Genomic DNA, 15,269 nt, shown 5'->3' on the forward strand with positions numbered 1-15,269 from the left:
GATCTAACAAGTCACGTTGTATGAAAATCTAGTATGGGTATGGAGAATGGAAACAGAAGTGCCCAAAGAGAGGAGGGACTAACTTCTAAATAATTGTTAGAAAAGAAAAACAAATTGGAAGATGCAAAATATCACATCACCAAGTATTTGAGGTAGTTGCATATGGGTCATCCAGGTACAAGAGAGAATCAGATTTTTCTACTTTGTTTTATGATAAAACAAAGGAGAAAATGTTGCATTACCTGTGGCTAATTAAATATTTCAATTAAAAGAATTTTCCATATGCCAGTGTAGTAAAATAGCAGGGTATCCGCTGGGAAATTAGACAGGCAAATGTCTCAGTATCCTTTCTTCACTTTTCCTGACATCAACTTCAGCAAGTCAGGTAATGAAATTTTTTTTTCCTTCTCCTTGCCCCCCAGCCCCGTCCTTCCCCAGGAGGCTGCAGTTGGAGCTGAAGATGAAAAGGTCTAATCATGAGAGAACATATGTACATGTCTCCATGATTACTCATCAGTAAGCACCTTCTATGACACCACAGCATGGATGTGGAGGTTGACTGGGAGTCTGATAATGACACTTGTGACACAGGTGAGGAGCATTCAGATGACTCCAGCCCTATCTCTGAACGGATTGGTCGCAAAGCCAGCCTCCAGCTGGAGGTAGAGGAAGATTACTCACCACCATCTAGTCCTGCTTGCAGCCTTGCTGGACCTTCCGTTAGACAGGAACTCCCTGTAGAATTGCAGTGTGAAGAGGAGGAAACCCATGAAAACTACTACCAGAAGCGTGATTCAACCACCGCTGCAGTGTTTGTCACCTCCAGCACCAATTTTGACCTGCAATGTGAAGATGAGGATCTGGAGCTTTACTCCTCTGAGCACTCTGAGGAACCTCAGGGAGGGCTAAGTGAGGATGATGAAAACATCATTCTTATTGATGCCTTTGGTGAGGAGGATCTGGAGCCCCTCTCTGGAGAAGCTTTGCCTTATAGGTGCAAGAAGTGTGGTATCTTTTTCCAGGATTTGGGTGAATTACAGGAACACAAACAGATCCACCTGACAGAGCATTCATACCGATGCCCAATCTGTGGCAAAGAGTTCTTCCGTGCTGCGAACTTGCGAATGCACAAGCTCATTCATTCAAGTGACAGGCCACACAAGTGTCCGGAGTGTGACAAGGGGTTCATCCGCACAGCTGACGTCTGGAGGCACCTACGCAATGTCCACAAGATTGAACGTTCAAAAATTTTGGGAAATGGCATGGTTAGGAACCCATGGTCTTCAGTGCACCAGAACCAAAATGGTGGTGGAGATACCTATCAGCAGTGTTCAGATGACCAAAAGCCTGGAGGAGAACAGTCTAAACCTTACATCTGTCCAACATGTGGCAAAGGTTTCCATAAACCTAATCTGCTGTCGAAACACAAGGTGATCCACCGACAGGACAAACCATATCAGTGTCAAGAATGTGGAAAGTCCTTTATCCAGCTGCTCAGGTTGAAAAGGCATCAGCAAACTCACTCTGGAGAGCGCCCTTTCTACTGTGAGGAGTGTGGTGGAACCTTCACACGGCTGGCATCACTACAGCGTCATCAGCGGATCCATACTGGAGAAAAACCCTACTCTTGCGCTTACTGTGCTCAAGACTTCACAGAGTCAGGCTCCTTGAGGAGACATGAACGCACTCACCAAGTGAAGATGTCTTAGAGTCTATATTACCTCACTTGCTCTAGTGGTTGTTTTGTTTCCCTTCTTACCTGAGTGAAACCTGTCCACGCTTCTTAAGAAACCTCCATACTCTACGCACATATGTCAGTCCATAGCTACCTTCCCCAAATATTGCCAATATGACTCTGATAAGGCAGCAGAGCCTCAGGAAGAACTCCATGATCTCTACAAGTAAAGACATAAGTGAAGAGGAAAAAGCCCCAGTGCCATTGAAGAATGAGGTTAGAGAATTTGTAGGACAAATGTGGAGAGTGAAGGCCCCTAGAGGTGCTGGACATTGTAGCTGGATTTCTTTTGGGGTGTGTCAGATTGAGTTTTTCCTAAAGATTGGTGTGCTAAATAGAGCTTTGGTGCCGTCCTGACCCTGAACTGATGGGTACTGCTGTCTAGAAAGTGACTGCTCTGCAGCAGCGGATTTGGAGATCTGTCATTGCAGACTGTTGCCAGGACTGCACAGTCCTCTTAGTCAGATGTAGCCCATCCGCACGTCTGTGAATTCTTCCATGGTTTTTAGTGAAGTACCTTTTATTTGAAAGAGAAGGATCATGTCAGTTGCAAAATAATACTGTTCAGGACTTTAATAAACTGGAAACTTAATTAACAGTTGCACCCTTTGCGCACACACTTGCTTATGGATATACTGATCCTTCACGTGCTTATATAACCCATGTCACATGTATGTATATTGGTGGATGGAGAGAGGGTTGTATGGCTTGCTGTGATGGTGCATATGGGTACAGTGGGTTGTCCCTATGGATCTGTGCCAGTTGTGTCTTGGTGGAGAGCCTTTACTCTGCCCAGCTACTGTGTTACAGTAACAAATGTTTTAGAATTTAAAATCACAAAAATGCTAATTGAAAAAAAATAAGGAATATAGTGCTGTTTTTTAACACTGTATAGTACTTGGATTAAAGGTTCCTGATTCCAGCTCTGAATCTAGAAGATCTAATATGGTAGTAGCATCAATCCTTATCACAAATTCTAGGGCATTTTTTAAGGGATTCTGGCAATTTAATTTCTTTTTTTGAACAGGCTAATTAAAAATCCTCAGTTTTGCACTACCAAACCCTTAAAATAGAATGCCTTTAAATTTTTAAAACCATTCTTTTTTAAAAATGTGATGGCTTCTGGCTTTTCCCCCCACCTTGTTTTTTGAGAAGGGTCTTTTGGGTTGGCCTAAGAGAAACACCTCTCCTTCTGCATGCACTTTCATTGTACGTGCATACACCTTCATCTTCTTTTTGGCTCTGCTTCTGCTATGACTGCTAAACACCCATTTTTTCAAAGCTCTGAGAATGTTCACAAAAACTGCAAAGGGTCAGGTTCACTAAGTGTTGTCAAATGCACATGTAAATAAACTAAAAAAGTGTGAACCATCTCTTTTCAGTCATAGTAATTTTGGGGGTTACTTATAACTATGGTAAGAATCATTATATACAAAAGTTTTTTGTAATTTCAAGTTGATAGTATCTCCTCAATCACTCAGCTAACCACTGGTACCATGTAAGACCTTTTATATAACTTAATAGTAGGTAGGGACTTGAATGAGAGAGCTTGTAATTGGTAAAAGTCTCTTTAAGCCTCACCTAACCTTCCTGTTGCTTCCTCTGCTTCCAACATTGGACATGCCAACTGCTCCTGTAGCTGGCTATAATGGGAATTGTGGGAGCAGGGAGATAAGGCAGGTGGCCTTCAAGAAGTTGTCTGCTGCATTATCCATGGTTATAGGAGCTCTTCTAGCAGTGGGATTGATCCGAGTGATGAAGTGAAAACACCCCCAGTACTCCTCTTTTCTTCCCATGCCCTCCTTCATTTAGTCTTCTGCACATCTGGTTACAAAACACTTAAGATGAATTCTTTAGCCCTAAACTTCCTTATAAGCTTATATCACACATACTGGTATTCTCATACTCCTTAAATTCATTGTTTGAGAGTTGACTCAAGCTCATGACTAGTGGGTTCATTGTTCTACATGCCATGAATGGTTGTGGATGTAGATGGAGCCAGACATGGAAAATTATTTTCTACTGTCCTCTTGCTCCACCTGATATACCTACCATCCTTTGCAACACTTGCTCTGACACTAGCCTAGGCTGAAGCATGAATCTTAGACCTAGCTGCAGTGTCCAGGGATGGTTTTTTTTTAATTTAAGACCATTCTTTATATACACGTTGTTTGTCTGTGTTGCTACAGGGAGGCATTTGTGTATATCCACTTGGTTCCCTTAGCTTTGCAAAGGTGTCACACGAAATAATGCCTCCTAACTTTTTGAAAGTCAGGTTGCCAGGGGGATTTCTCAGCATTCTGTCTGCATTTTTCAGAATGGAAGTACAAATGTTTAGGGTCACCAGAAAATGTTCCCCTGCAACAGTTAATGGCCCTGGAAGGGGAATGCTATATGCAGTCAGATCTAAATCCTTGAATTGATTTCTGATCCAGTCTTTAGCACAAGGCTGACTGAAGGAAAGTGTTTGCATCAACTTTGTTCACAATATCTAGACTGGAAGAAACGGGGATGGGGAAAATCAGTTTGTCACCTATTTCTTCCAGTTACTAGAGTTATCTTCTGATGAGAAAATAGGCACTAGAGTTGAATACAGACATCAGCATGTGATTTTTCCTAACCAAAACCTTACAATCTGACTTGTTTTGACTCAATAGCATTACTATCTGAACAGTCCAAGCCTTCTGTCAATAAATATCCTGCAGCATGCTGAAGGGAGGGAGAGGAGTGGTGGTAGTGAGGTTGAAGCAAGAAATTCATCTGTATGTGAAAACTCAGGACTGCTGCTCTTGATCTAAATGGACAGCAACTGCATTAATGTGCCATGGATGAAAATATATAAGCCCTTCAAAGAGACCAGTTTTCATAAAGTGGAAATGAGTAGAAATGCCATGGCTTTGGTTGAAGTGGAATTATAAAATCTGGATAAACAAGAAATGTGAGGTTTCGGTAGGTTTCCCTACAAATGGTCATCCAAAGCAGTGATGGAAAGGCCACCTATTTCTGTTATGAGAAGAGAAATCACCAGTTGTGTATTTATCATGCTGATGGAAACCTGTAACTACTTCCAAATATTAATTTCTATTTGGACAAAATGGTTAAAGGTCTGTAGTGTGGCAACCCTTGTGGTGAAATTTACAAATGGACAGAAATCTGTCCTGTCATAGCTGTCTGTTATAGTAATCCTCACAATTAAGAATGGCCATACTGCGTGAGACCAAAAGTCCATCCAGCAATTAATGTTTATATACACCAACCTCTCATTAACATGCATTAAGAAAGGCACTAGAATATAGTTTCATCAGTGTATTGAGGCCTTGATTCAAGCAAGTAATTTAGTACATGCTTGACTATGCATGGGTGAGAGTCTTGTTGACTGTAGTGGGACTGTAGTGGGATTTAAGTATGTGCTTAAGCACATATCCTAACTAGGGACGGCAGGCATCACCAAAGGGAAGAGGGACAAAGCAGGTGCCAGTGACCTTTCCTCTGCTTCCCAGGGGTTAAAGAAGGGGAGACTACACAATCAAAATTTGAAGTAATGTTCATACTGAGCAAATACTATCCCTGACAAAAAAAATTTTCAATCTGAGAGTAGGGGGAGAGTGCGTGGCTGCTGCCCAGGACAGCTGTTTGTGTTTGGTGATAGAGCAGGAAGAGAAAGTTTGGAGTCAAGGTGCCCTTTGGTGTAAAATTAAGAAGAACGCTGCTTAAGGATCTAAAACAACGTTTTCCCAGGCGGGGGCTTGTCTGTGAAGCACTAAGTGCCAGGAGGCTCTTCGAGGCGGGTCCTGCAGTTACACAGTGCTGTGGAAAGAGCAGAGGCGAAGGCCCCGGGGGAAAGTGATGCCCACGGCTGATGCGAGCACGGGGAAGGCTAAAGCTAATTAACAAATGAAAAATCCAGACACCAGAACTCTCTATCCAGCAGCGACAGGGGCACCGCTTCTGCGCTCACCTCCACCTGCTTCCATCCCCGTCTATTAACCCCGCCCCATCCGCAGCCATTGTCTCTCCGCCCGGCCGGGGGCGCTATCTCGGCGCACAGCCCCCAGCGCTGCTCGGACTCCGGGCATCGGCAGCAGCGTAATCGGCTTCGGTACGGACAATGCGCATGTGCTGCTGCAGTTCGGCACATGCGCACTAGCGTGAAGGGTGAGTTTGTGCGGATGGAGATCCCGCCCTTCCCGGCGCTGCTTGAGGGGTTTTCCCACTGGCTCTGCCGCCTGGGCCGGACAGTCTCCGGTGGTGCTCCGGGCGGCAGCCTGGGCTCGGGGCCGCGGGCGGGTGAGCGCAGGGTGGGCTCCGCCCCGCGGGGGGAGCGGCCGGGGCAGGACACGCCCGGGAGCCGGCCGGGTCCCCGCGAGAAGCGCCGCGGGCAGAGCCGGTGTTCGCGACCCGGGGGCCGGGGACCGAGAGCAGCCGGGCGGGCGGGCGGGCGGGGGCAGCGCTCCGGGGAACCAGCCGCCAGAGGGAGCGTGTTGGCCCGCGCGAGGCTGGGCTGCGCTGCGCTGGGCTGTGCGGGCGGCTGGCGAGCGGGTCACGGTGCTGCAGGGAGCGGAGGGACCGGCCCCGCAAGGCTCATTCCCTGTCGGTGTCTGTCGCTTAGGTCGGGCGATGTAGCTCGTCCCGTCCCTGGAGCCGCTGCCTGATAACGGGACTGAAGGGAGCTGTGCTGGAGGCAGGTGTGTCTGCTGGGAGGGTTGTCTTGGTGGGAACTTTCTTCTCTGTGTCTTGGCAGGGCATCTTTCTCTCTTGATTTCTCCTCCTTCCCCTGCTGTCTTTTCTCCACCTTCCTTCATCATCTCCAGACACAATCCTCTCTGGTCCCTTTTCTCCTCCTTTTGACCCTTTTTCCTCCCCCATATTCTGTTTCCACATACTTGCAGTGTCCGATGTTGGAACTACTATTAGTGTTGTAGTGAGGTGGTTGTACTACTGAGATTACGGTTGGGATTAGTTTACTCTGTAATATATGCTAGTAGTGCATGCAGTATGGGTGTCTAGTGTTGGTATTTTGAGCAATTCACTGCTGGGACATGGCATCAGATTCTTTCAAGGGGAGTAAGTGATACACATTACTGAGTTAGGGTAGTGTGCACAGTGCACATCCTGAAACAATTTACTGCTTCAGGTTTGTGGTATGACGGCAGAAGATGGGATGATAACATATATGGTAGAATGAGAAAATGGGTAGGCAATAAAAAGAATCATAGAAATGTAGGACTGGAAGGGATCCTACAAAGTCATCTAGACCAGTGCCTGTGCTGAGGCAGGACTAAGTATTATCTGGGCCATCACTTACATGTGTCAAGTATCAGAGGGGTAGCCATGTTAGTCTGGATCTGTAAAAGCAGCAGAGAGTCCTGTGGCACCTTATAGACTAAAAGAGTTATTGGAGCATGAGCTTTCATGGGTTTTGCATCTGACGAAGTGGGTATTTACCCACGAAAGCTCATGCTCCAATAACTCTTTTAGTCTATAAGGTGCCACAGGACTCTTTGCTGCTTTTACATGTGTCTGTCTAACTTGTTCTTAAAAACCTCCATTGACAGAGATTCCACAACCTCCCTAGGTAATTTGTTCCAGTGCTTAACTAACCAACAGGACGTTTTTCCTAATGTCTAAACTCAGTCTCCCTTGCTGCAATTTAATCCCATTCCTTGTTCTGTCCTGAGCGGATAAGGAGAACAATTTATCACCCTCATTTTATAACAACCTTTTATGTACTTCAAGGCTGTTGTTATGTTCCCCCCTCAGTCTTCTCTTCTCCATATTAAACAAACCCAGTTTTTAAAGTCTTTTCTTGGAGGTCATGTTTCTTAGCCCTTTGATCATTTTTGTTGCTGTCTTCTGGACTTTCTCCAGTTTGTCCACATCTTTCCCAAAGTGTGGTGCTCAGAAGTGGACACAATGCTCCCGTTGAGGCCTTATCAGTGCTGAGCAGAAGAATTATTTTTCGTGTCTTGCTTACAACAAACACTCTTGCTAATACATCTCAGAATGATTTTTGCCTTTTTTGCAACAGTATTTCTTTAACTCATATTTATTTCGTGATCCACTGTAATAGCCAGATTGGGATTCAAGTGAAGGGTGAATTTAACACCAAATGCATACAAATAATGAGGTGTACAGTTGGAGCTGGGGAATCACCTGAAATAGGGGGACAAAGATGGAAGAGAAAAGGAAAGTGATAGGCCAGCCCAGGGGCAAATCACATACTATATGCAAGAGAACGAGTAGATGATGGATATTGTGGGAAAGGTCAGTGAGTTGGGAGGCTGTTGATTTTGTAGTTATCTGTTGGAAAGTATAGTGTCAACCAAGACTGCCCTCCTCTACCTGAATTTTCACTAGAGCCAATCTAAGCTCCTGGTTTGTGTGTAGGCACTGAAAGAATTATTCAGTGTAAAAGTACATGACGCTGCTGAATCCAGATGCTAGGGAATAAAAAGGCAACTATCCAGTCCAAAACCTCTTTCACTTTAGGAGGTGGAAACTGAGAAAAAAACATTAGGTGCTGTAGTTCTTGATAGTCTATGCATCAGTCTTTCTATATTGAGGGGCTCATGTATTTAGATGAATATGGCCACAGGCATCTGGAGTGCATATCTGAGCTCATATTGCTCTCGTATTGTAGTTAGAGGGATTTGTTGCAGTATGGTATAGGTAGAATTATAAGGGCATAACTTTTCTTTATTTTTTTCTCTGCTAGAATATATATATATATATTCTGATTACTGAGAGAGATTGCATGTGTTTTGATTTATTATTTTGTGATCATTATGGATAAAGACCTCGGGTGAAATTCTGGCCCTGCTTAAGTTACCCCCTTGTTTCCCAGGCCATGACTAATGAAGAGTTGAAGAGATTTAATATTTCATTAGAAAGATAGTAACAAAGGTCAGTTTGTTTAGTGAATAAAACCAGTCTTCCTTAAGACTTGTATAAGTTAAGGCATTCAACATAGTAATGTATTTAAGTTATCCTGAGATATGAAAAACACCAAGTGAAATAAATGAGATTGGCTTGGGCTTGATATTTATATGTAAGATCACAATCACTTGCAGCCAGAGAAACCTTAATGATTTTGAATGGAACCTGGACAGAGCTGATCAAGGGGAATTGGAGAGAGAGTTGGGGAATAAAGGGAGGAAAAAAGGAGAAGAGAGTGAAGGAAAAGAATGTGGAAAGAGCTAGTTTCACAGGCAAAGGGCAGCTGGGATAATAATGAAGATGCACTTGCTGGGCTAGACTGGCAATTTGAGTGGAACTCAGTCTTAAATCTGGGTGACTAAAAGTGTTAATAGGGTTGGGGGGAAATGTCAGGAAAATAAAAGAAACTGCAGAATAGGGATAGGTTGGGTAGGTGCTGGAGTGTGCTGGGGGAGGTCTGGAAAATGTCCTTCAAAACCACACTTCGATCAGGCATAAAGTGAGTGCATTCCTAACAAGAAGCTTATATGGATCAGGGAGATTGATTTTGACCAGATCAGACGGGCTGTTCCAACTGCCAGTGAAAATTATTTGTAAAGGGAGTTTCTTCAGAGAGTTTTAAGCTATTCCATTTGGGCCAGTGCTAAAGGATTCTCAGCTGTGTTTATGATGTGCATAGGTTTAGTTGCAAACTTTCTTTTATAGATTGGCAACTATGAATAATCCAGTACCCAAGATAAATTTATCTTGGCTCACTCTCTGAGATTTAAGACTTGTTTTAGCCCTCAGGAAATAAAATACCAATTAACCAGTGCAGTAGGGATTATTTCTCAAGATGCTGTTATCAGACCATCACCATTAAAAAAGATATCAGGAATTAATCTACGTTCTCTGTCACACTACTTGATTCTTGACAAATGGTGCCAGTGTTAGTACCTTTTACTGCTGTCATGGAAAGGGTGATCCAAGTGGTCTGACACTGCAGCATAAAAGAATATTGTCTTGAAAGAAAAATATTGATAAAATAACCCCAGATTTTCGATCAAAAACATCAGAATTGCAGATACTCCTCAACCTAAGAACTGGATTTGTTCCTTATAACTGTCCCCTTCTCACTCTGTTAGCTTTCTGTGAAAAATCTTTCTTGCTATTTGCAGTTTAGCCATCTACTGTAATTGTACCTGACTCTGGTTATACTTCAGAATCCTTTCTTCTCCCTACTTATTTCTCCAAAATGTTTTCTCTCTGTGGCACCAGCTGGAGGTTACCCAAAAGTGTGGAAGATCCTGGAGAGCATCACAATAAAGCAGGTTATGATGACAGGCTGGAGGTGGCTAAAGAAATCACAATGCTTTCTTGTTCCTGGTGATTTGAGAGTGAACAGTATGAGCTTCTGCAGTTTCTTTCAGCCCTCACTCCACACATGGCTGCTTACTGCTACATGGTTGGCTATTTGGTCTGCCTGATGTTGCTGGTGCTTGCTGCATGATTGTGGTCAGTGTCAGAAAAAAAGTGTCTGGTGTTCACTCATACAAAATTAAATATCTCTAGCAATGCAAAGAGATCACTTAATATGAAACTTCTGACAAAGCCAGGTGTGGTGAAGGAAGTGTCCTGGGAGTTAACTCTAAGACCTTCACTTGAATGAATTTGAATATCTCAATCCAGCCCATGTTTAAAGGAAGAAAGATGTTTATTGTTCGCTCAGGATTGGCTAGGGCTGTCTGATGTAGAAACTTTAGATGGCTGGAAAAGAAATAGGCCAAATAGTGTAAAAGAATCAAAATGGCTGGTAGGGATTTAAATATTGAATGAATACAATTTAAAATATTTACACTAAAATTACACTAGATCATAGTATGGCTTGCACTGACTAGGAGTGAGAGATGATAATGTGTTCTAGAAAAGCTGAAAGAAAATAAGAGTATAGACATGTTTTGGAGTTGCCCAAGAACAACAACAACAACAAAAAATGTTCTTGCAGCTTCTGTTATGTATCCTGGCAGGCTGCTTGTCACTATGGAGCATTTATTATGAAAAGGTCAGGTAGATTTCATTTCGTATATTTGTGGGGTAAAGATTGTCAGGAACAAAGTTTGCCAGGAGGAATAGATCTGAGATCTATCAAGCTGCATCTTATGATAACGTATATTGTGGAGAAGAGTAAAATAGAAGAGTTCAAAGAAATGTGAGAATAGTTTCTAAATCATATTACAAAACAAGGGAAAACTCCAAACCAAATCACAGATCACCAACTATTTGAAGTGAATGGATCCATGTTATCAAGTTCTAAAACAAAAATTATATTAATTCTTAATTTTTTTTTTAAGGCTAGAGAAGCCAGAGGTTGTTACCTTAATTATTCAAATTTGCCAAAAAGATACAATTAAAATAGAGGATTTAACATTATAGAGATACAGAAATGTTCATTTGATGATCATAATAAACTACCCAGTGTCCCCGACAGTGAAACTAATTCACAAAGTCTTAGTATTATTCTGTTCACCAGAAAAAGATCTCTTGTGGTTGTTAACTTTACTTAATGTGAATGTTGGCAAATTGGCTAATGAAATCATCTCCTGTTTTTTCTAGGGAGGGCTGTGATTGGAGTTGAAAATGAGATGAGCCAATCATGAAGGACTATGATCATGGTATACTTACATCCACAATAAGCCATATATAAGCCCCGTCTATGACACCACATGATGGAGGTGGAGGTGGTCTGGGAGTCCGATAATGACACTTGTGACACAGGTGAGGAGCATTCAGATGACTCCAGTCATTCCTCTGAGCGGGTGGGTCGCAAATCTAGCCTCCAGCTGGAGGTAAACTTAGACTACTCTCAACCATGCATTCCTGGTTGTAGCCCTGCTGGACCTTCAGGCAGACAAGAACTCCCTGTAGAATTGCAGTGTGAAGACGAGGAAACCTATGAGACCTACTACCAGAAGCAAGGCGAGACTACAGCTGGGGTCTTTGTCACCTCCAACACCAACTTTGACCTGCAATGTGAAGATGAGGATCTGGAGTTCTGGTCCTCTGAGGAACCTCAGAGAGGGTTAAGTAAGGATGATGAAAAGATCATTCTTGTTGATGCTTTTGATGAGGAGGACCTGGAGCCAATCACTGGAGAAGCTTTGCCTTATAGGTGCAAGAAGTGTGATGCCTCTTTTCAGGATCTGGGTGAATTAAAAGAACACAACCAGATCCACCTGACAGAGAATTCATACCGATGCCCTATCTGCAGCAAAGAGTTCTTCCGTGCTGCGAACTTGCGAATGCACAAGCTCATTCATTCAAGTGACAGGCCACACAAGTGTCTGGAATGTGACAAGGGGTTCATCCGTACAGCTGATGTTTGGAGGCACCTACGCAATGTGCACAAGATTGAGCGCTCCAAGGGAGTTTTGGGAAATGGTATGGTTAGGAGCCGGGGGTCAACATTGCACCAAAACAAGCATGGTGGTGGGGACTCTGACCAGCAGTGTTTAGAAAATAAAAAGCCCGCGGGAGAAGAGTCTACACCTTACATCTGTCCAATGTGTGGCAAAGGTTTCCGTAAACCTAATCTGCTGTCCAGACACAAGGTGATCCACCGACAGGACAAACCACATAAATGTCAAGAATGTGGGAAGTCCTTTGTTGAGCGGCTCAAGTTGAAAAGGCACCAGCAGATTCACTCTGGAGAGCGCCCTTTCTACTGTGAGGAATGTGGAAGGACTTTTACACAGCTGGTGACACTACAGTGCCATCAGCGGATCCATACTGGAGAAAAACCTTATTCTTGTGCTTACTGTAGTCGTCGCTTCACAGTGTCTGCCACTCTAAGAAAGCACGAGCGCACACATAAAGTGGACAAATTGTAGTAGTTAGGGCTCCATGGTTGTGGTCACTGTTGTTTCCTGTTACCTGAATGAGACCTGCTCCAGACTGATAGAGAAACTACCCCAACCTACACACACAGGTCAGTCCACAGCCCCTTTCTCCAACGATGGTCAGCGTAACTCTAATAAGAAAACATTGCCTCATGAGGAATTCCATGATCTCCACAAGTAGTCTGTGTTAACAGGCCCTGCACCTGTTCCCTGGAGTTACAAGAGGAAAAAGCTCAATTTCCATTAAATAATGAGGTCAGCGAATTCAAAGAATATGTATGGAAGTGAAGTTCCTGGAAAGTACTGGGCATTGTCATACCTAGCTGGACTTTTCTGCGGGTGCATCGAGTTGAGCTTTTCTCTAGGACTGATGGGTTAAAGGGAGCCCTTCTGCAGTCCCAGACTCTGAACTTATTGTGACTGCTCTCCAGCAGTTTCCCTTGATTTGAAGATGTATCATTTTTTTCATTTGCTCGGACTGCACAGTCCTTTTAAGCAGAGCTGGCCCATCCATACCTTCTCTCTGTTCATTCTGTCATGTTTTTTAATGAAGTATCTTTATTTTGAAGAGAGGGATCATGTTGGTTGTAAAAATCCAGGACTTTAATAAACTAGATAATTAACTGTTGCATCCTTTGTGCACGCACTTGCCTGTGGAGTTATTGATCCTTGATGTGCTTACATAACCCATGTCCTATATATGTATATTGATGAATGGAGAGAGGCTTGTATGGCCTGCTGTGATAGTGCATATTAGTGTGGTGGGTTGCCTGTATGGATCTGTGCCACTTGTGACTAGGTGGAGAGCCTTTCCCCTTCCCAGCCACTGCATTACAGTAAGAAATGTCAGAAAATTTAAATTCAGAAAATGCTAATAAAAATGAGAATACTCCTTGTCTTTACACTGTTAAATATTTAGAAGATACTTCATTAGATGCTAAGCAGTATCTGTGTTTATTAGAAATTCTAGGGCATTTTTAAAGGGATGGTGTCAACTTAATTTTCTTTTCTAAACTGGCTAATTAGCCCCACTCAAAAAATTTCAGCTACTGAACTCTTAAAAAACATGCCTTTTAATTTTTAAACATGTTTTAAATGTGGTTAATGGTTTACTATGTGGTGTTTTTGTGTTTTGGGGGTTTTTTTGGGGGGGGGATGGAGGGGGTGTCTCCCAGAAGGGTCTTTTGGGTTGGCCTAAGAGGAACACCTCTCCTCCTCTATCTTTTTACTACACTTGTTTGCTGACTGTTCTCTTTTTTATTTCAGCTCTGCTTCTGCTGTTACTGCTAACCACCCTTTTTTTTTCAAAGCCATAAGAATGTTGTTCACAAAAACAGTGAACATGACTCTATATACTTTGGGCATTTAACAACACTTAGTGGTAAACTAAACAAGTGTGAACAATCAATTTTTAAGTCATATTAATCTTGGGAGTTACTTGTAACTCCCGTAAGTACAAAATTGTTAACTGTAATCATTATTTCAAGTTGATAGTGTCCCATTAATCACTCAGCTAAGCAGTTGGTACCATTATGTAGGGCCTATTATATATCTTCAAAGTAGGTAGGGATGTTAATGAGAGCATGTAATTGATAAATGTCCCTTTAAGCCACACCTGTGCTTCCTCTGTTTGAAACATTGGATATCCAACTGCTCTTGTAGCTGGCTATATTATGGGGAGGGATTGTGGGAGCAGGGTGATAAGGCAGGTGGCTTCCGAGGCATTGCCTCCTGTTTCACCCATGGTTTGTAAGAACTCTTTGCAGTGAGTGGTGGAATAGATCAAAGTGATGAAGTAAAAATGCATCCAGTTTTCCTCTCGTCTTCCCATGCCTTCCCTTGTTTAGTCTGTTGCCCACCTAGCAGGGCCGGCTCTACAGTTTTCGCCGCCCCAAGCAGTGCACCGAATTGCTGCCGCTATGGCAGGGGTAGTCCGTGTGCCCTTAGGGTGGCACGCACGTTTCCACGGTGGCGGCAATTCGGTGGCAGCTTCTATGTTTAGCTGAAGCCGCCGCAGACAGCTAAACATAGAAGCTGCTGCTGAATTGCAGCTGCCGTGGAAACGTGCGTGCTGCCCTAAGGGCACACGGACTGCCCCCGCTGTCCGCAGCAGCAATTCGGCCTGCTGCTTGGGGGCAAAACAACAGGGACTGCCGCCTCTTGCAAAATGCCGCCCCAAGCACCAGCTTGGAATGCTGGTGCCTGGAGCCGGCCCTGCCACCTAGTTGAAAAAATGTGATTTAAGGTGAAAACTTTAGCAGTAAAATTCCTTATGAGCTTATTACACATTCATACTCTAAAAATGAATTGTTTTAAAGTTTATTTCAGCTCATCATTAGTGGGTTTGTTGTTCTAATTGCCATGAATGGTTGTGGATGGAGACAGTACCTGTGATGAAAATATTTTCTACTGTCCTCTTGCTCCAGCTCATGGAGCTACCCTCCTTCACAATACTTGTTCTTTCCCCTAAGGCTGAAGTATGGATCTAGCTGCAGTATGCAGGGATGGTATTTTTTTAATGAAAGACTATTTTTTATATACAAACAGTGTATGTATATATTTCTGTAGTGTGAGGCATTTGTATTTGTCTACTGGGCTCCCTTAGATTTGAAGAGGGGTTGCAGGAAATAATCTCCTACCTTTTGAATGTCTTTGGTTGCTGTGGGTAGTTTTCAGCATCCCATTTGGATTTTTATAGAATGGAAATGCAAATGTTTAGGGTC

General features: G+C 43.3%; 2 protein-coding genes across 13 annotated transcripts in view; one reads left to right on the forward strand and one right to left on the reverse strand.

Annotated features, from left to right (window-relative positions):
- The window catches only part of LOC127055794 (2-5A-dependent ribonuclease-like), an 821,333-nt gene that overhangs the window by 417,795 nt on the left and 388,269 nt on the right, over positions 1–15,269 (reverse strand). The window lies entirely within an intron of this gene.
- Positions 1–15,269, forward strand: part of LOC127055839 (zinc finger and SCAN domain-containing protein 22-like) — a 42,020-nt gene that overhangs the window by 9,280 nt on the left and 17,471 nt on the right. For 7 of the 12 annotated variants that reach the window (XM_050963303.1, XM_050963306.1, XM_050963305.1 and 4 more), the window contains one exon: positions 423–994. In XM_050963303.1, coding sequence (XP_050819260.1) covers positions 543–994 — 452 coding nt within the window. In that variant the 5' untranslated portion in view covers positions 423–542. The other 5 variants (XM_050963313.1, XM_050963315.1, XM_050963312.1 and 2 more) reach the window with 5 other exon arrangements.

The sequence above is a fragment of the Gopherus flavomarginatus genome, chromosome 7 (genome assembly GCF_025201925.1).
Source record: "Gopherus flavomarginatus isolate rGopFla2 chromosome 7, rGopFla2.mat.asm, whole genome shotgun sequence".
In the NCBI taxonomy this organism is placed as follows: domain Eukaryota; kingdom Metazoa; phylum Chordata; order Testudines; family Testudinidae; genus Gopherus; species Gopherus flavomarginatus.